Here is a 21,972-nt window from a genome sequence, read left to right as displayed (position 1 = left end):
AGAGGGGCATTGGTGGTTCCATGGTGGAATTCTCCCTTTTCAGGAGGAGAACTTGTGTTGTGTTGGTGACCAGTGTGCATCTCACGCACAGCCACTGCCCACTTGCAAGTGGAGGTCTGTGTGCTTCTGCAGTAACAAATGGGTTTCCAGACCCAGGTAGGCAAGGAAGAAAAGCCTAGATCGCAGTAATCTGATTCACAGCTGATCATGGGGATAGAGTCGGACCAGGCAGCATTGGGCTCCATTGCACATAGGTCAGAATAACCCAGCAGCAGCTTAGAGTAAAAGCAGGAAGGTGGAGGAAGACAGACACAAGGCAAATCAACACATAAGAGATTTTTCAAGGTGGAAATAACATAGTTGAGCATCTCCATCATTCCGGGACTTATCGAAGGCTTCTTTGTTCATTTAGTGTGCGTAGAGGTAGTTGCGTGCACCACTGGACATGTCCTTACATGAAACAGGACCCTACTGCCCCGTGTCACCACAGAGGACTGGTGCCGTAACCTGGTGCCAGAGACTGACATGCAATTTGAGCAGAGAATCATGTCAGAACTAACTATGGTGGTAGCAGTAATATTGATAAAGAATTTGCAGGTTCTTTTCCTTTTCTCTTTATAATAGTTGTGGAAGGTAAAAAGCCTTCTCCCCATTTCACAGGTGAGAAGACTAGGGACTCAGGGCAAAGGTGCTTGGCCCTGTGTGGGTCCTGGGTAGAGCCATGTAGCCCCCAATGGCCTAATTCTTAGCCTTCCCGACCTCCACTCCTGAAAGGATCAAATCTTGACGGAAAAAGGGTGAGTGGGGACAGAGTATTGCAGTGTTGCCAGGATGGTGCATCTTGGGGGACGTTTATTTGGAATCATTAGAAAACTTAACTGTACCCTAGCTAAGATCCATGGGACAGGGCTCTTGGAAGCAGTGGTCAAAGGAGCTGTCTGGTGGCTTCTGATCTGAGGAGGAGGAAGAGGAAGGGGAAGGAGGGAAGAAGAAGAGAAGTGGGTGGAGATTGGCTCAGCCTGATGTCGCTCTTGTGGAAACCCCAGGGGGCTTCTAGATGTCACATATGGAGGGAAGGCCCTTGTTTGACCCCTCTCTCTACCTGCCTTTTCAAGGCACTTCCTCCAACTTTGCCCCAGGCATATCTGGCCTCTCTGGTTAGCCGTTCTCTAGCCTGGGACACAGCTCTGGCTGAAGGGAGACTCTTTAGAACCTGAAGTCAAGCCAAGCAAGTCTAACGGATCAGCACAGATCGATGCACCTGCAGAATGGCCAGCGACAGGGCATAGTCCCCTTCCTTCGGTGAACTGGAATTACGTGTTAGTTGGTTGTAAGAGGGCCCCATTCTCCAGAGAGAATGCAGGAACGGGGCAGGGGTGAGGGCAGTTTCGCTGACCCATGAATGGAAATAAGTGCATCTTGTGCTTGAGGGGGAGTTTTTCAGTCCCCCTTTCTCCTGCCACCCGTAGCCTCTGTTTGGATGTGCCACATGGGTATATTTGTGGCAGCAGTGTTGGTGGGTACCTGGGTAAATAAGTATAAATAGTTTTCTTTCTGATATGTGACTGGATTATTTTCCAGTTGATTTCAAGCCTTGGCCCCCAGTGGCCCACAGATCAAAAAAAGATAAGGGTCAGTTACAAGGTTGAGCTCATTCTCTGTTACCATGGCAACTGACCTCAGGCAACCCTCAGAGGACTACACCCAGCTCCCCAGGTGATATTTTTACTGTCCACACCATCAATCCCAAGCCTTTCAAAACTCAGACTGTCTAATTGTCAGGGCTCTGTTTTGAAGAGGCTCTGGGTCCCCAGTGGGGCCCCAGTTCAGGCTGCCAGAGCTCATTTATAAGTCCTTCTGCAACACGCGGGACTGTGTGCTGGGTCCCTCCTGGCCAGAAAGGCCTGGGAAGGTGCCCCCAGGGGAAGGAGAAAGGGCACAACCCATCCTCCAGGATTAATTAGGAAAGTGTGAGCCCAGAATGGGGGCGCCAGTGGTGGGACCTGCCTGCCAGCCCAGGCTGAGCGAGTGCTGCTTGGTGAGGCAGGCCACCAAACCGGCCAGAGACCTGGGACAGTGGTGAGGTGGGCGCCTTGGGAGTCCCCCGGGAGTCTCCAGCATTCCCTCCAGAGGTGCTCATAGCTTTACCCTCATCAAAATAAAAGTAACGTTCACACCATCAGTCCAAGAGTCCTCCATCTTCTGTCAGGTGTGAAAAAACAACTGACTTCCACAAACTTCCCACCTTTTTTCCAAGGGTTGGAATAGTCAGTCTTGGTAAAACAGCTCGATGCATCGTGACAACTAGGTTCCGATGAGACTGGCACCTCTCAGCCTCTTTCGTACAGACCGGAAGCTCTCAGACTTCAATGTGCACCCAAATCCCGCAGAGTTCTGAAAATGCAGGTTTGGAATCTGTAGCCCTGGGGTGAGGCCCGAGAGGCTGCATTGCTACCAAGATCCCGGGTGCAGCCCAGGGCTGGGGGTGCCAGGGCCACACTCTAGGTAGCAGGATATACAGACGCTTCATACTGCCAGGGCCTGGAATGCTGGGGGTCCTACTAACAGACCCTGACCTCCTGGGGGGTCCCACTGTCACACCCTGACCTCCACTCGCACTTGCTGGTTCTTGCCTGGCCTCTGGCTAACCCTTTGTCCCTGACCCTGTCAACTCTCAACCTAAATGTCACCTTTCTCCAGCTCTGCAGCCTGGCTTGATTAATCTCTTGATAGTATGTAGTGACAAATCAATAAACAGATACCCTGGTCCAACACCCGCATATTATCACTTGCCTTATTCCTTTCTGCCCAAATGGTCTTTGTTCTTTATAGGGAACAAAGAACAGGGTCCTCGTTGACCCTTTGTCCTGATTCTGACTTGTCTGTGGTTATTTATTGGGATGGCATCAGAGGGCATCATCTCCTTCACCCACCACCCTCTTACCTCTCATTTGCTCAGACAAATCTGTAACTGACTACATCTTCCCTTCCAGATCTCCACACACAACATGGGGCATCTCAGCAGTGTCTGAGCCAGGATCACTATGTGCCCTGCCCACTGGAGGCAGCGTGGGGCGTGAGGCTGTGTGCCTAGTGAAGTCTAGTGACATTCATTTCTGCTCTGCCCGGCACCCTCTGCAGTCCGTTGTATTACTCTTTCTTGCAGAAATGCTGTTGCCACACTGCTGGACAAGGGTGGGCACCTGCCACCATCACTGGGGAGTGTCCCCAGCCTTCCCACCATCCCAGGCTGGTGCTAGCAAAGGAACCCAATGGGCATAGACATGACAAAGTGGAGGGTTGGGTCTGTCTTCGCGCCTCACTGGCACTTTGTAGATCATCAGAGAGGAGAGGAGCTTGCTGGTCCCAGATCTCAAATCTTGTGGTTTCTGAAGCCAGAAGGGACTGTGGCTGCCGGGGGTGGGGGTGAGGGTGAGGGAGGCAGTGAGCAGCTGCCCGCCCCTCTCTGCACCCCTGGTGGAATGAATCCCTCTTATTCAAGTGTCCATTTCCTCTCCAGGCCCTTGACCTTGGTGCTCCATGCACTGACCACAGGCTGTTCCAGGAGCACCCAAACAACAAGTCCCTGAAGATGGAAATGGGTTTAATAAGCTATCACATCCTACAGCATGGTGCTGGGAGACCTTTGGACATAATAGCCAGCATCTCTTATCGTTTAAGCATTGTACTGAGTATTTTACATTGTTGTTGTTGTGTACCATCAAGTTGGAACTGACCCATAGCTGACCCTCAGTGGGCTTTAGAGGCAGTTAATCACAGGGGAGGAGATTCCCCATCCTTCTCCCTGGAGCAGCTGGTGGATTTGAACTGTGTGCCTTTGCGATCGCAGCACAGTTTCTTACTACCTAGTAAGACTGTAGTTTTCAATATGGATTGAAGCTGAACATCAAAGATTCTCACCACTGGCCAGTTGGCAGCACCATGATAGATGGAAAAGAGATTGAGATTGTTAACAATTTCAGCTTGCTTAGATCCACACGGCATCAGCAGACAAGAAATCAAAAGACTAGTGCAACAATGAATGAGTGGAAGCCCAAAATCTCTGTAAATGTTTATGAAAATTAATAAAATATAATTATAGAAAAAAAAATCAAAAGACACATTGCTCTGGGAAAACTGCTGTCAGAGACCTCTCCAAAGTGTTAAAGAGCAACAGTGTCAGTCTGGAGACTAAGGTGTACCTGACTCAGGCCATGGTCTTTGCAGTTACTTGCTATACATTGGAGAGCTGGACAATGACTAGAGTTGACAGAAGAAGAATTCGTGCTGGAGAAGAGTATCAAACATACCATGGACTTCTAGGAGAACAAACAGGTGTATCCTGGAAAGGGTGAAACCAGGCTGCTCCCTGGAGGCAAGGATTTTGAAGCTTCGCCTCACATATGTTGAGCATGTGACCAGGAGGGACCAGTCCCTGGAGATGGATGTCATAATTGGAAGGGTGGAGGGACTGTGCAGGAGAGGACGACCCTGGATGAGATGGATTGACACACTAACTTGGATAATGGAGAAAGTGTGGCACAGACAGTGAGACTGGCTCAGGATAGGGCAAGTTTCAGAACTATCGTATAGAGGGGTCTCTGAGTTTCAGGTGACTCGATGGCACATAACACAACAACTCTGTGCAGGTTGTCAGAGGCTGTAAACCACACAGGAGGTTGTCCATCTTTCTCCTGAGGTGCAGCTGGTTGGATTCGAACCACATGCCTTCAGGTCAGCAGTATAGTTTCTAGGCCACCAGAAACTGTAAAGAGGGGACCAGTCTTTGGAGAAAGACCTCAGGCTTGGAAAGGTGGAGGATTAGTGCAAGAGAGGAAGACCCCTTGATGGAATGGACTTGACAGAGTGACTGTCGCAATGGAGTCAAGTGCATGGGGGATAATGAGGTTGGCTCAGCAGGTCGTAGGGACCCTAAGAGTCTGTTCAGTGGCATATATCACCAACTACGTGCAGCCCCTATTCTAGCCATGAATGACACAGAAATGAGTGAACAGCCCTCACGAAGGCTGTGGGTGTATGTGAGTTAACAGCCCCGTCTTCAGCGGTGAAGGGAGTTTAGTCCCTGAGTGCTGTGATGATTAACACTTGACTGTGAGCGGAAAGATTGGATGTGCAAACTCACCTCGAGGTGCCTTGGAGGCTAGGCCTGGCTGTCTTCCCCGTGGAGTCGTTCTGCCCTGCACACGTGGGCTCACCAGGGATCTGAATCGACACAAAGGCAGCTTCCAGGCAGGATGGAGATGTGTGCCGTGTTAACCCGGAGTGCTCAGTGTCACTGTCTCAGGAGGGTCATTGGAGCTGGCCTTGGTGCCGTGGAGAAAGGAGCAATGAGACCCTTATCCTGGGGCAGACGGAGCCTGCTTGGCTGCCTCATCCCCCTCCTTCCCCATAGAAGAACTGGATGCTCAGAGAAATTACGTTATCTACCCTCACACACACAGCGAGCGAGTGATGGAACAGGGCCTCACACCCAAGTGTTTCCGGTTCTAACTTCCGTGCCCTTAATTACTGCTTCCTGAACTGAGATGACCAATTAGGCTCCCCATCACTGCGAGCCGCAGTCAACTTGGGTTTCTCCTTGAGGGGTCTGTGCGTTAATCAAACCACTCGTGGGTCAGCGTCCCAAGTCGGGTTCCTGATGGGGACGGGACAGGCGAGGCCCACCGGTATGGCAGAGCGGGTGGAGCTCAGTGCAGCAGAGCCCAGGAACAATGCCCTGCCCCCTGCAGCCTGCTGTTCCTCCCTCCCAGGCAGCAAATTATGTGTGCTCGGGCCTGCCTTTGACATCAGTGGGGCCCACCTGAGCTTCACCTTCAGGATTCTGATAATCAGCTCTCTTTCCTTCTGGCTTCCCCCAAGACCTGTATGGAAATAAGTATGTGTCTGCCAGGGATCAAATGCTTTTGGAGACAAAAGTCGGTACCGAGGACATTACAGGGAGCTATCATCTCCGCACGATGCTCTTCCACAAAGCCCTCTGCTCCTCTTTTGGGCTGACACAGTTTCAGCCTGAAAGGTTCCAGCAGGCTGACTTGGTTTTAAGCAAAAGCACATCCTATTATTTTTTTGAGAAATGAAGTGTAAAATTAACACTTATTATTCCTGCGCACAGGAGAAGAGACAGGGAGAAGGGACCGTGGGATTTTTCGCTCTCGCTGCATTGTTTGCTTGGCAGTTTGGGTTTTTATTTATTTCTGTGTTTTTAATCATAATAAATCAATAGCCTTCTCTGTGCCAGCCCCGACTTGTGGGGACGGGGAGGCAGATCCGGCGCGGTGAGCAGGGGAACTCTGCACTGCTCCTTGGAAATGAACAAGGCTGCATAATTCACTTGAGTTATGAAGTCTCTCTTATGGATGCCCGTCATGTGCTGTACATACATTTATAGAAATAGAATAGAAAAGAGGGGAAGTGATCGTAAGTCTTAACCCACAAAAATCCTCCAGCCCCCACGCTGGGGAGCAGGGGTGTGTGGCGTCCCCGGCAGCTTTGTCATAGCTCTGTCATTCTGTTCTAAGGCGTCGACAGAGCTCCCTGCGATCTTCTATAACTCAAGAAAGTTATTCTCAGAGGGTACTGCTGTCTGAGGGCCCCACGTCTTGGGAGAAGGGTTGTCGGCGCTGACGCGAAGCGACTGATTGGTGACGTCGCCTTCTATCAGCGTCCACGGGCGGGCGCGTTCAGAGTGGGTCACAGGCACGCCAAGAAGTGTTTGTCACACTAACTAGGGCAGCCCTTCCCCCTCCGCCTCCTTCTTGGATGGTTTTATAGGCAGAGGTGCATATAATGGACACTCAGGGGAGCCCCTCAGAGTCCCTCCAGCAGGAGAAGGCCTCATCATTCAGAAAAGAGATTTGCAAATCAAAAGGTCTGGCCCCGAAGGGGAGCTGGCTCCCTGATCTGCTGGGAACCCCCTAGGCTTTATTATTTTTCACTCCACTTTCGCTTTGCCTGTCTTTGTTCTGCCTGTCTCCATTTCACAGGGGTGCCTCTTTGGGAGAAGAGGAAGAAAAGACTGGTGGTGCAGAGTCATCTGTGGGGTTTGATTTGATTGTCTTAGAACATTACGTTGACGCTGGTCTGGTCTGTGGCTGCCTTCATGGCGGCCTGTAGGCTGGTCACTGGCCTGCAGCTCTGAGAGCAAGAGTGTGAGGGTGGACACTGGATATAGATGCATCTGAATCAGGCCTAACTAGCTGATGAATTCTTCAGCACACGGAGAACAGAGAATGACTGTCAGCTGTGATTTCTCTGATATATAAATTGTGACCTTCTTTGTCCTCTCGTTTATTTATTAGACAGTCACGTTTCCATCCCCAGCCAAGGAGTTAAGGCCCCCTGGCTGGCAGAGAGCCCTGAATTCCCTTTTGCTAATTCAGCCCTGAGGACTGCTAAGAGTATCTTATGTCCTCAGTTATTTCCCAAGCCTCTCCAGTGGGCCAAGGCCAGGCTAGGGTTTTGGGGCCTGTAGAAGGAGGAGGCATCACCAGTGCCCTTGGCCGAGTGCTGAGATTAAGAAGAGCTTGAGAGCAAATGAATCTAGTAGAAGCCAGGGCTATGATGTCTGGGGAGTGCTGGTAGTGTGCACTGGAAGGATCACGGGAGGCTGCCTGGATGTGGTGTCAGAGTAGAATATCTACATTTATATAGTGTGTTTTTGTATCCTGCTCACGACACTGCTCTGTGGTACCTCTGAAAGTGAGCTGACTTCTCTGAATAGTTTTTTATCAACCAGAGAAAATCGGCACAGAGGCTAAAATATGAAAAGAAATCCTGATGGTTCAAATAGATAAATTCTTAGCTGCTGACCAAATGTTAAGGTGCTCAGGTGGTCTAGTGGCAAGAAGTTGGACTGCAATCCCAAAGGCACATGGTTCGAGTTCACCAGCTGCTTCATGGGAGGGAAAAGAAAAAGATGGGTACTCTTCTCCTGTGCAATTAACTGCCTCTGAAAACCCACCAGAGGGTCAGCTACGGGTCAGCTCCAACCTGATGGTACACAATCACAACAACCAATGTTAGGGAGCTCTGGTAGCTTAGAGGTTAAGGAGCTGAATCGCAGACTTGAATGCATGCAGTTCAAATCCACCAACTGCTTTGCACAAGAATGACGGACAGTTTCCTCCGCTGCAATTGACTGCCTCTGAAAACCTGCTGGAGGGACAGCTATGGGTCAGTCTTTACTCAGTGGTACAAAACAAAAACAGCCAAGACTAGAGCCTAGAAGACCGTGGGGGGCAGTTCTCTCTGTCACCTGGGGTCACTGTGAGTCAAAACCCACTCTTTGGCATCCAGCAACAATAACGGAGCCACACTTGCTATAAAACTATCATAGCATGTATCTATTATGCATTTCCACACTTTCACCTCTTAATAGCTGAGAGGGTCCATATTCTAATAAGGAAGTGATGTCAAGTGGAGAGGTGGTACCATCTGTGCACGCGTCCGCCGAGCGCATCCTCTGTGGCAGGCACTGCCAAATGGTAGTGTGGGCGTGCGTGTGCGTGTGAGGGGTCTCTGGGGCAGCCCCCACGCTGTAGGCTATCTCTAATTATGATCGCAGGCTTCCCAGGGGAAGTGGAGGACGTGAGTGGGCCTGCGAGGCAAGCGTGCTGAGCCCGCCCCATGTCCCAAAACTTGTCAATGAATTTCTTTTCCACGAGTTTAAACAGAAGCTCTGCTCCAGTCTCTGTCAGGTGCATGTGGCCTAGTTGCCGAGGCTCCAGGGGCGCGACAACCACCCAGTAGATTCCAGCCAGTGGGATATGTGGGGCAGGCCCACCTGCGCACGCACGTGTGTGCACACGCTTGGTCTGTGGGTGGTGCCTGGGGCACAGGGATGGCTGGACCAGGGGAGCGCCTGCTGTCCCTGCCAGCCCCTGCCAGGGCCTGGGGACCCAGGGACTCGCCAGGAGCCTCAGCCCATCTGTGTTTGTGTCTTGCCACCGGCAGAGCCCCTCTGCTACCTAATTCTTGCTTTTGAGGGTGAATTGGAGCACCTGGTGCCTTTTGTGAGGCTGGTTCCCTGGGGGAGCCCGTGGGGGAGCCCATGTCCTTGACTGCCCCAGATAATACTCCAGCCAGCACCGATGTGACCAGCAGAAAACACTCACAGCGTGCCAAGGGCTGTTCAAACCCCTCTGACAGGGCTTGGCTCACTTAATTTTCACATCAACTGCTTGGGGAAGGCTGGGTGTTTTAGAAGAGAGGAAACTGAGGCACAGGATGGTTGTTATACAGCTTGGCCGTGATGACGCCGTGTATGTTGCAGCTGGAATCCCAACCCAGGGTAACAGCACAGCCACGCTGGGCAATTTCCTACCAGCCACCCTGCCCTCCTTCCGCACCCTTGAGCTGGGAACTCTGGCTGTGCTGGTCCTGAGCAGTGAGCCGACACCAGGGTGCACAGTGAGGGCAACTGTCAGAATTTGAACCCAGCTCAATGTACTTCTGGGAGAGGACTTTGTTCGGCTCCATGCTACCCTCACCTTGGTGTGACCCCAACATTCAAATTGCTGTTCCCTGGTGCTTCTGCATGAAAGTTTGGGATCACAGGAGCTCCCAAGTGGGAAGACAAAGCATTGTTTTGGTTTGGAAGCCAGTGAGGGAGTCTTTGTCCGTTGCCTGTCATTTAGTGGGTGGGCCATCTGTTTCAAAAAGCAGAGAGTGTGTCCCTGTGATAATCTTCCGGTGGCTGCCCGCCACACTTCGAATCGAATCCCAGGATGTCCCTGTGGCCGACCAGGCCCTTCCATCTGTGCACCTGCCTCTCTCTGACCATGTCTCCTCTCTCACCCCTCGGGAATCAGTCTCGAAGGACCCTGTTGGTGCTTCTAGGGCTCAATTCCCATATCTCACCCCTCTCCCCAAAGAGTGGCGCCCCGGCCACTCACATCACTCCCTGGCCTTGTATTATATTTTTATGCTTACCTTTGTTTAGTGTTGATGTCCCTGTTACTAGAACGTGGACAAGTTGCCTGCAGATCCCACAGCTCATAACAAAGTAGCAGGTACATGCTGTGAGCGGCCACTGCATTGGTCCCCAGCTCATACGTCACATTCCTTATAGATGCAACATTGCCTACCTTGCAGCATCTCATCTGGCACGTAGGGCCATTTTGCCTCTAACTGGCTAATTTTCAGAAGCTTGCCAGGACTTTCTTCCTCATCTCCTTTACTCTGGAAGCTCTGTGGGCATCTATTCCACGTCATTACAACACAAAAGCTTCCTCCGGGTGGTGGCCACGCTTGAGGTGCACGGGCAAGGACTCGAACCTGGTATCCTGCATGGAGAGCAAGCATTCTAGCACTGAATCACCAGTGCCCTCTGCTTTAGAGCAAAAGGATTGGTTTGCAAAGTGAATAACCAGCGTCTGAATGGCTTTACAAAAGCATTAGGGAGCGGTGGTTGCCTGTTCTGTAGGAAGTTGTGTTGCTGAAGGTGGATCTCTGACAGTTCAAATCCACCAGCAGTTCTGAGGAAGAAGATGGACAGTGTCCTGCTGTGTGAAATACCACCTTGAAGAACCCACTGGAGGGTCAGCTGTGAGTTGGTTCCAACTTGACCGCAACGTTTGTGTTTTTGTTTGTTTGTTTTTTGTTTTTATAAAAACATTGGACTTTTCTTGCTACAGTGACATGATCTGGGAATCAGCGTGGCTGGCACACCTCATTTTAAGAGAAATAATAGCAAATGAAACCTTCAAGAGCTAGCCCTTCAGAGCCAGCCGCCTGGTGGTGTCTATAAGCCTCTGGTGACTGGCCTCCTGTGTCTGGGAAGGATCTTACCATCTGTAGCCCCTGCCCCAGCCCTGGTTGTGGGGATCAGGGAGAAGCTAGTACTGGGATACTACTGTGGGGGCCTAGTGGGCTTCTCCCAGAGGATGTGGGGTGCAGAGTTCCTAACTGGCTGTGGGTTTCTGTTTCAGAGGAAGGCATCAACCATGAGTGTAAGCTGTGCAACCAGACCTTCGACTCTCCGGCCAAGCTTCTCTGTCACCTCATAGAGCACAGCTTTGAGGGCATGGGTGGCACGTTCAAATGCCCCGTGTGCTTCACAGGTAAGACGCCCACCGGACAGTGTGTGTGGAGAGGGATGGCCCTTGGATAAGCCCCATTTCCATTTCTTGACTGGCACACCTAGCACCATCCCTTCCCTTTGTGAGCCCGGTGTGGGGCCCAGGATCCGTCAGGAGGCCCATCACCTGCCTGTGTGCTGAACTGACCGCAGACCCTCCACTTCCATGCTCCTTGGCCTCTCTCCCCACCCTCCTTTCAGCCCTGTACAGCATGGCCGGAAGCCTGTTCTCTGGTCCAGCCGTGGCCCCTTTCCCCTTGATATAGTAAGCTCCACAATTGCCAGGAGTTGAGTCCAGCCCTGGTGCGTATCCCTCGAGCCCTTCCTCATTTCTAGGCCACGCACAGTTGCCCAGCTCCCTGGACCCCACGCTCCATCTCCACAAATGCCTACTCCAGGCTAGAAGGGGCAAGGCTGGCTCTGCCAGCCAAGCCCCCCAGCCCCAGCCCCTAGGCTGGCTGCCCGCCCAGGCAAGTGGTTGTCCTGGCCGGAGGCGAGTCTCTGGGGCTCCAAGGCCCCCCTCCTGCTGCCCAGATGGCAGCCGGTGTGCATCAGGGAGCCTGGCCTCCCCTGCCTCCCCTGACATCTGCCGTCTGCCGCTGCGGGAAGCCCACCCTGGGGAGGGTGCCTGACAGGAGGCGATCTCTGAAGTGCTCACCTCCCAGACACACAGCTGCCTCCCGGCTGCCTCCTGTGTGTGCCCAGGGCCTGGGCGCCTCGTAGCTTCTGCCACCGTGAAGCCAGGCCGGCGACCTGCTCCGTGCTGGGCCAGAGAGAGAAGAGGTCTCTGATACTGCCCACACACACCTCTGGGACGCTTGAGGATCCTGAAACACCCCTCTTCCCCTCTGGCTCAGGGGCCCCTGCCCATCTGTTAGCATCACACCCTGTGGACAGGGTGAGGGCTGGCACAAGAAAGCCCAGCTGCTAAGTGCGCCAGTCCAGGACAGGGCACCCGTATGTGGGGCCCGAGAACACTGACAACCACCTCAACAAGGGGTGCGGTCTGTGTTCACTAGAAGCCATCACGTCCCAGCACCCTGTGCTGAGCTTGTCTTGTTACAGTCTCGGTTCTGGGTTCTGTCCCCTGTCAGAGGTGGAGCCTTTGGCAAATCACCGAGCTCCGTCAACCTCTTTGGTGCCTCAGCTTTCCCCATCTGTAAAATAGTATAACCTCCGTGTCTGCCCTCCAATCCTGTGCTGTATCCCAGGAACACATAAATGGAAACTACCTGGCCAATGTTGATAGTTATTATGTCACTGGCAGCTAACGTTCATTGGTGTCGGTGGTGTGAAAGGTTAATGCACTTTCTGATGAGCAAAAGGTGGACTATATGAGGGCAAATAGAGGAGGGGTCTCAGAAGAAAAGCCTGGTGACCATTTTCTAAAGAATCAGGCCCTGGAAACTCCACAGAGCAGTGATCTATTCTGACTCACCTGGGCTCACCAAGGGCAGGAGCTGACTCCAGGCATTAGGCTACTCATGCGCTGGATTATATTTTAAGCACTTTGCAAGTATGAGTCCTGTGTTCCTCCTAACTCGCAATGTACACCCTTTCACGATCCCCCTTTTTCAGATGAGGAGACAGAAGGACAGGGAGGTTGAGTGACTTCCCCAGGGTTGCACAGCCTCTGAGTGGCAGCGCTGTGTATCCGCCCCCAGAATCTCCTCTAGTTGGTGCTGGTAACCCCACCCCAGCTTGTCGTCTGCTGGCTGTGCCCTGGGTGGCGCCTGCTTATCAGCCACGTGGGGAAGTCGGGGAATCCTGTGAGTTGGTTTCCTGACGGCTGTGTCTGTGTCTAGTCTTTGTTCAGGCCAACAAATTACAACAGCACATCTTTGCTGTGCACGGACAGGAAGACAAGATCTACGACTGCTCTCAGTGCCCACAGAAGTTCTTCTTTCAGACTGAGCTGCAGGTAAGTGCCCCCCCACTTCCATGCCCACCTTGAGTCCACTGATTGCATCAAGGGGTTTTGAGATTATGATGGGAGTCTTGGGTTTGGCACCTTCCTTCACCAGGAAGGCAACAGCCAATGGGACTTGTGTCTGTGGCTCCGGAGCTCACAGCTCACCCTCCTTGCCTGCTGCCACATCCTCTGGCTGGCAGTCTCAGGAGGGTGGCATTCTGGCCATTCGGCCCGCAAGTGTGAAGCAGAGGTCTCCGTCTACATTCTGTGTCCTGTTGGGGATTCATTCTCCACCCATGCTGCACAGTGAAAACACATTCAGTAGAGCTTGGGTTCAATTTCAAGTGTCCTCTGTACTTGGTCGCTTGGTCCTACAATTATGTGGAACCAGAAGCGGGGTTTGGAGCCTTCGTGTCTCTAATCTCCAGCTTTCTGTCAGGAAAACCTTCAGAGTCAGGGTTATGTGTGTCCATTTTATTAACTCCAGTTCAGAGTCAGGGGCCCCTGGTCGTGATTTCTGGGGTGACGTGGGGAGCCAGGGCCTTGAGCACCTTCTTTCAGTCTTTTAGAATTTACAATAACCAGGACTCAGAGAAGCTGCACGCCGGCCGTCTCGAGGCACCTGCCATCATTGCCCTTGTGTCCTTGTGGGGTGGGAGCCTCTTGTTACATCGAAGGGCCGGGAGCTGTCCCCCGGTTTCTCTGCTCTCTTACTCACTGGAGTTTGCAAAAAATTCTTGTAATGCACTCAGGAAAAAAAAATCACATATAAGCTGTATATATCACACATGTAAAGGAAAATCCTGGGTACATACATACATCCACACAAAAAGTCATTTACAGATAATAATAGGATTTACACACGGACTGTGACAAACAGCCGAAGTACCAGACCCACTCAGAAGTGACACAAACATATCTCCATAGAAATACCACACACTGTGTTACGTTTGGCCCAAAGGGGTCAATAGTTGCTGTGCGTGGTCTTTTCAGGGTAACTTGAGAACACAAAGCTCGTACAGTGAAGCCTGGAAACAAATAGAATGTAGTGTTCCCAGGTTCTAGCGAGGGAAGCATCGCACCGGTGATGAAGGAATCTTGCAGGCTCCCCCTGGAACAAGTCAACGGCTAACTGGAGCTGAGCTTATAGACGGAAGCCAGTGGGGCTGACCAGCCTCTCCTTGGTTTCATTGGCCAGTGAAAGGATTCTCCTGCAAAGTCATGAGGGCAGCGCGAAGTGTTAATCCTGGGCGATGGTTGGAGGGGCCCGGGCGTGAATGACTGACTCATGTGATGACAACCTGGTTTCTATCAAAGAAAACAAACAATGGGCCAGGGCTGGGAGGGAACGTCAGAGACCCCAGCTGGTGAGAGTAGGCAAGGCAAGAGAGGAATAGCCATGCCCGACACCAAGGTCAAGGGGAACGAAACCCAGACCTGCTGCTACCCATTCAATTCCAACTCCTAGTAACCCTCTGGGCAGAGTGGAACAGCACCACAGTGTTTCCAAAGCTGTAATCTTTATGTAAACAGAATGCAACATCCGTCTCCCACAGGGCAGCTGGTGGATTCGAACTGCCAACCTTTTGGTTAGCAGCCAAAGGCTTACCTAACTATTCCACTACCAGAGTAACTAATCAATACTAATGAGTGTTAACGCAGCAAACTCTGTAGGCCACAAAGTATTTCGTGTGGTTATCACAACAGATTATCAGACCATAGGAGAAGCATAGACCGCCGTGGGAGGGCCAGCAAGTGTCACAATAGGGAAAAGGCTTGAAGAAAGGAGGTATGTCTGGCCTTCACCTCATGGGGCCCAGCTCTCAGCGGGTCTGATCAGTATACCCAAGAACTCTGTTAGTTCCAACACAACTCATAACATTTCATACTTGCCAAACCCCCACAAGTAACGCAAGTGTGACGTCACAGTGACCCGGCAGAGTCATAATGCCATCTGACACTGTGGTGGTGCTGGTGGCATCAGTGTACCTTTCCAAGGTGAGGGACACAGCTTGTGGTCTGCAGCAGGGCATGCTCCCACCTGACCTGCTGGCCCAGCCAGGCCTCAGCCCAGGCTGCCTGTAGACTTGATGATGACTTTTGCCTACAGAAAACGAGAATGGGCACATGAAGGTTCTGGGGTGTATTCACCATCTGACGGTCATGGCTCAGAGCTGGCTCGGGCCTGGCCTGTCACTGTGAAGGGGACCCGTGGTTCCCAGGAAAGCCTATATTTGGTCACCCTTTGAGCAGCGCGGCAAGTGCCTGTAAATTCCTGGCTTTGTACACGAGTAGCCTTAATTCTGTTGTCGCAGTGTGGACCGGAGTTACAGGCCCAGGCCTACCTCCACCTCAGGCACACCAGGTAGGAGCAGCTTTGTGACCTCACCCAGGGCTCACTGTCATCTCCGCATGGAGCCACCGTGAGCATGTGCCTCCATGCTGAGGACACGAGCAGGGACAGCCAGCTGGCCCAGAGCGGACAGTGGAGTGCGAGGCTCCCGGTGCACACACTGCCTCCTTGCTCACACATGTTCGGTGCCCCTTTCCCCCTTCCCAGGCACAGTCTCTGCAGCCTCTTTCCCTACCTGCCTTACCTGCTTGGCCCAGCTACCAAAATAGGCCCCGGGTCCCCTGACAAATGAGTCTTTTTATAGCTCGGCTCGACAGACTTCCTTTTAACCCATTAACAAAGAAAAGAAAGCATAAACAGTTGCCAACAAGTCGACTCCAATTCCTGCTGGTCCGTGTGTATTGGGGTAGAATGGTGCCAGCCCCATAGGGGTTTTGTGGGGTAGTTTTTCCAACACAGATCACCAGGGAGCTCTTTTGAGGCACCTCTGAGCGGGTTCAAACGCAACAACCTTTTGGCCAGCAGTTCCTTGACTATTTGTGCCCTAGAGCTTCTATCTAATCTTTTGGTGCACCTAAGCTAAGATGTACTTTTAACTTTGGACTTGACTAGTTCACATCTAGTCTCTCCATTGTCCTAGGCACCAAGAGAAAGGTGAATGGTTCCCTTGGTGTTAGGGTTCAGGTTTTTCTTGAGGAAGGTCCCTGGTTGTTCGCTGACCTCGGTAGGTCTACCTCATTCGTGCAGAGACTCTGGGAGCTTGAAAGCGAAGCCTATGTTAGCTCTACCCACAAGGCTGCACACAGATAGTTCCAGAGCTCAGGATGGTTCTCGCAAGGTGGTAGCTTCCTGGGTGACCCCATTGACCTTTAAATCACATCCTCAAATACTGAGAACTGTGCAAAAATATAGCCTTAATGAGCTACTATATTCTGCAGTTAATGATTTTAATTACAGCCCATTTAAATGTGCAACACTAAATCTATTCAAATAATGGTTTTTGTTAAGTTACTTGAATAACAGTTTTGTAGGTTTGGGGGAGGAGGGGTTGTCCAGGCATTTTCGTGGTCATTATGCTGGGAGGCCTTGCTTAAGCAGACAAGGCAAGTGTAATGCTGACTGGGATGACATGTGGGTGTGTGGGCAGGGCACTGGTAGGCAGGACCTGGCCAAAGTCCCTGACCGTCCTGGTATTTTGACTGGCTTTCCTCATCATACGTAATTTGAAATTTCATGAAGAAACACAGGAAAGTTCCTGTCTGGGGCACAAGTGACTCTGAGCTGAGAGGATTTTTAGAAGGTGTGAGGCTTAGGAATACTCACAGTGTAGGACCCGGAATCTCTGCTGTGGAGATACAGGTACAGGAAGTGAAATGAGACCACTCGTGTGGCAACTAGAGAATAAATAAGAGGTAACTAGGCTTTGCTGTGAGCTCTACTGGTGTAATCTGTAGAAAGTTTTGTGGCTCACTCAAAGATGACACCAGTTCATTGCTGTCTACTCTGACAGTTCAAATCCACCAGCAGCTCCTGGTGAGAAAGATGGGCAGTCTCCTCCTGTTCAGTTTACAGCCTCTGAAAACCCCCCGGAAGGTCAGCTATGAGTCAGTTATGACTCAGTGGCAATAGGTTCATTGAGGCTTTGCTGAACTAAAAAGAACAGGTTGACACGGAACCATTGTAGGAAGTACCACGTGATCAAAAACAGTGGGACGGGGGAGGTCCAAGCTGCCCTGAAGGCATTGGCAAAAAAATAAGTTCCCAGGCATTGATGGAGTATCGATTGACTATTTCTGCAAACACACACAGCTCTGGATGTGCTCATTAGTCTATGCTGAGATATGTAGAAAGTAGCTACATGACTAACCTACAGGAAAAGATCCATATTTGTGCTAATTTCAAAAAGAGGTGATGTGACAGAATGTAGAAATTATCAACAATACCATTAACATCATACATCGATAAAATATTGCTAAAACAACCACTAGAAAACTGTCATAAATTTAAGCTGGATTCAGAAAAGACCATGGAACAAAGGATATCATTGTTGGTCAGAGGAATCTTGGCTGAAAGCATATAATGCCAGCAAGATTTTTACTTGTGTTTTATTGATTATTCAAAGACATTTGACCCTGTGGATCATAACAAATTATTAATAACACTGAGAAGGGTGAGAATTCTAGAACACAATCGTGCTCATGAGAAACCTATACATAGACCAAGAAACTGTTTTCTGAATAGAATAAGAGACCACTGCATGATTTAAAGGTTGGAAAGATGTGCATCAGGATTGCATCCTTTCTCTATACTTACTCAGGTTGCATGCTGACAAATAATTAAAGAAGTTGGACTATATGACGAAGAACATATAATTGGAGGAAGACTCATGAAAGCCCTGCATTATGTAGATGGCATATGCTTGCTTTTGGAAAGTGCAAGGGCCTTGGAACATATACTGAAGATCAAAGATTGCAGCCTTCAATATGAATTATACTTCAATATGGAGAAAACAAACAAATAACTTCACTCCTGAACCAAGAGACAACATCATAGATTGAGATAAACTGATAAAAGATTGAGGATGCCAATGATTTCATTTTACTTGGACCCACATCAATATCCGTAGGAGCAGCAGTCAGGAAATCAAAAGGTGTATTGTCTTGGAAAAAATATACTGTCTATTTAACAGTTTTAGTTTACTTGGTTCCATAGTCAACACTCTTGGTAACGGCAGCCAGGAAATCAGGAGACGAATTGCATTGGTAATGTCAGCTGTGAAGAACCTCTCAAGAGTACTGAAGTGCAATGGTGTCAGGCTGGAGAGTAAGGTGCGCGTGATCCAGGCTACAGTCTTTGCAATTACGTGCATCAGAGAGTTAGACAGTGACTAGGGATGATAGAAAGAGAATTGATGCCTTTGAGCTCTGGTGCTAGAGAAGAGTATTGAATATACCATGGACTGCTAGGAGAACAAACAGGTTTGTCCTGTAGAGGGTGAAGCCAGAATGCTCCTTGAAGTCAAGGATTCTGAAGCTTCATCTGACATACTTTGGGCATGTTGCAAGGAGGGACTGGTCCTTGGAGAGGGACATCATGTTCGGCAGAGTGGAGGGACAGTCCGCACAGGAGAGGAAGACCCTCGATGAGATGGATCGATTCTGTGAGTGGAGTGGTGGGAATGAGAGTGTGCGAGACAGCGAGGTTGGCACAGGATAGAACAGCATTTAGAGCTCTTGTACATAGGGTCGCTATGAGTCACAAGCTCCTCGATGGCACATAACAACAACAACAACAACATCCAAGACTTCTTGAAAGAGCAAAGATGTCAGTTGAAATAGTCTTTTCAGTTGCTTCATTTGCATGTGAAAATTGGACAATGAATGAAGAAGGCCAAAAAAGAATTAATGGCTTGGAATTATGCTGAGGAAGAATATTGAATATACTATGGAACTCAGAGAAACAAAAGCAAAAGAGCGAGAGAGAGAGACCCCAACGAGGTGGACTGCCACTATGACCGCAGTGGTGGACTTGAGTGTGACAGCAGTCGTGAGGCTGGTGCAGGATAGAGCAGGGTTCAGATCTTTTGTTCACAGGGTTGCTACGCCTGGTCTCCAGCTCTTCATCACCTCGCAGCAGCAAGCTTCGTCATTGGTTTGTTCAAAGCATGCATGTGAAAGACCTAGTATGTGCCAGTCACTTTTCTAGGAACTGAGAAGACAATGGGAATGAGACTTGTGGTCTAGAAAGGTTAATGGACACTTCCTAATAGTATTCAATTATGTTGTTGTTTATGTTAAGTACCACTGAATTGTAGACGACTCATAGCAACTCTATGAACGAAAGACCTGAACACTTGTATAACTTTGGTCATTTCTCCATGTTCATAGAGTTTTCCAAGGCAAGCCATTTCAGAAGTGGATGTCACTCCTGCTTCCAGGCTTGTTTTAATCGGGAAGCTCCACCAAACACTGTCTACCATGGATAACAATTATTTGGCACATTGGTATCAAAGTGTTTAGCATCACAGCAACCATGAGGTACCTCTGTACAGCAATGCACAGAACAGTGCTATACCACTTAGAAGAATGTTACACTTAGAATGCTACACTTAGAAGAACGTTTGACAAAAACAATTTAAACCAGACCCGAGGGCCACATGCCCAAGGGCCCTAATGGGTTCTTTAAATAGGAGTCCTTATCACATCACCTTACTCCCCTTAGCAAATCAGCATTCCACCCTACTGCTCACCAGTCCTAGCCCACAGGCGTCTGTAGAACCAGCTCCTGTAGATGACTTTCAAACTAGTTTCCAGCACCATACTGCTGACCCTATTCAATGATATGAAGAAAATAAAACCAACTAATGAGCTCACGTGTGATGGGAGTGAGGTGAGCACTCCTTGGTGAGTGTGGTCATGAAGGGCCTCTTTGAAGGGGTGGGATTTGAGCTGGCATTTCCTTGGTTATGTATGGAGAATGGGTGGCAGAAAGCATGACTGAAAAGGTTCGGCCATCAGCACACTCCAGGTGTGTTGCTGGGACATCAGAGCCAAAGCAGAGCTAATGCAGAGACGGTAGATGGAGCCCAGGTCATGGCAAAATTGTCAGGAAAGAGGAGGAGTTTAGATTTTTTTTCTCACTCTAGTAGTGGCAAGAAGCTGGGCTGCAATCCTGAAGGCACGCAGTTCGAGGCCACCAGCTGCTCCATGAGAGAAAGGTGGGCAGTCTCCTCCCATGTGATTAACTGCCTCTGAAAACCTGCTGGAGGATCAACTATGGGTCGCTTCTGACTCTATGGTACACAACAACAACAACAATGAGAAATCAAGCAGGGGAGATGTGCTCTCTGCTTTACACACTGGTCAACTTCTAAGGTGCTTGACCTGTGAAAGACACTGTTAAGAGAATAAAAAGAAAAGTCTCAGGCTGGGAGAAAATATTTTCAGATCACATATCTGATGAAGAACTGCCATCCAGAATATATTTATGTTTTTTAAATTCTTAAAAATGATTTGAAAGAAAACTATAAAAAAAAGTGCACAAAGTATTTGGACAGACATCTCACCAAAGGACAATACACAGATGCTCAATATCATTAATCCTTAAATGTGAGGCAGAATTATAAAGTGATAACTTACGTGAATGAAAACCAATTTGCTATATCAAATATAATAAAGCAGAGTTTCTGGAATTGCCCTGCATTGTTGGTAGACACGTGCAGGGCACGGCCGCACAGCAAATCAGTTTCTTATAAAGTGAAAAGCATCAGTGTCAACCCAGCAATGCTACTCTTAGACGTTTACTCAAGAGAAGTGAAAAGTTACGCTCACACAGCAACCTCTGCATGATTGGAAGCTTCCTTTATAATTGTCAAAATCTGGAAATCCCCTTCATATCCTTCATTCCTGCATCCCGTGAATGACTGTGACACTTCCGTGTACTGGCGTACTACACGGAACGTACGTAGAACTTCTACATACAATAGGAGGAACCATTGATACACTCAGCTGAATGGATGAATATCAAATGCCAAGTGAATAAAAAGCCAGACTCAAAAGACAGTGTGCTGTATGAATCCTTTTACATGACGATCTGGGGAAAGGCAAAACTGTGAGAACAAATATCGGCAGGTCATTGCCAGGGACTGAAGGTGAGGGTGAAGAATAAAAGAGAATGAAAGAGAGTTGTCTACTCCCCCACCACACACACGTGCACCACGCTTACACTGAACACCCAGCCCATGTACTAGCCTGTGGGAATCCAGCCGGTACCAGGAGCTGGCTTCTGTCTTCGGGATGTCAAGGGAACATTGTTGGGTCTCTTGAATCAGGAGGAAATATGAATGAGTCACAGGAGAGATGCTGATGGTGGTTGTCAAGTATTTTCTGCTTTGTTGGGTGGAGGAGATTATTTTTTTGTCATTTATATTATTAATTTTATAGAACGTTTACAGAGATTCTGGATTTCCATTCATTCATTGGTACATTTTTCTCCCTGTCCACCCCTCCCAGCGAGTTTGCTCTTCTCTTTGAAAAGTAAAAGAAAAATTCTTTGTTTGGTATACAACCCGCTCCCACGCCCTGAGTACACTCCACTGTGCAACCTTCATTCTGGACTCTTGTCATGACCATAATACGTGATCATATGTCACTTTTAAACAGTTCACTCCCTCATCTGTTTCAATGCAGTATACATAATTTATCCAATCTTTCTCAGTCTCACCCTAACCTGATGTCAGTCCCGTTCTACAACAGTGGCACTATGCAGTATTTGTCCTTTTGTGACTGAGGTATTTCACTCAGCATAATGTCCTCCAGGGTCACCCATTTTGAATAATATTGCATGAGTTCCTTGTTTTTCAATGCATGCAATGTAGTATTCCATTGTGTGAATATACCACAGCTTCTCTATCCATTTGTTTGTTGATGGGCACTTAGGTTGTTTCCAACTCCTTGCTATTGTAAACAAAGCCGCATTAAACATGGGTGTGCAGATATCTGCCTGGGTGGCAGTTATGGTTTCTTTAGGGTATATCACCAGTAATAGAATTGCTGGGTCAAATGGCATTTCTCTTTGGTGGAGGAGATTCTTAAGAAGCTTTGAGTGGCC

The 21,972-nt window shown here is 49.5% G+C and overlaps 1 protein-coding gene across 1 annotated transcript in view; it reads left to right on the top strand.

The window, feature by feature from the left end:
• Window positions 1-21,972, top strand: part of ZNF423 (zinc finger protein 423) — a 291,741-nt gene that overhangs the window by 243,020 nt on the left and 26,749 nt on the right. Inside the window, exons 4-5 of the mRNA XM_006882506.1 lie at window positions 10,950-11,081; window positions 12,904-13,019. Of these exons, the coding sequence (XP_006882568.1) occupies window positions 10,950-11,081; window positions 12,904-13,019 (248 nt within the window). The remainder of the gene's footprint in view (window positions 1-10,949; window positions 11,082-12,903; window positions 13,020-21,972) is intronic.

The sequence above is a fragment of the Elephantulus edwardii genome, unplaced genomic scaffold (genome assembly GCF_000299155.1).
Source record: "Elephantulus edwardii isolate Elephantulus edwardi_28Jun2011 unplaced genomic scaffold, EleEdw1.0 scaffold00021, whole genome shotgun sequence".
NCBI classification, from domain to species: Eukaryota; Metazoa; Chordata; class Mammalia; order Macroscelidea; family Macroscelididae; genus Elephantulus; species Elephantulus edwardii.
The sequence above is the reverse complement of the archived record's forward strand: the minus strand, read 5'-3'. Positions and strand labels throughout refer to the sequence as shown.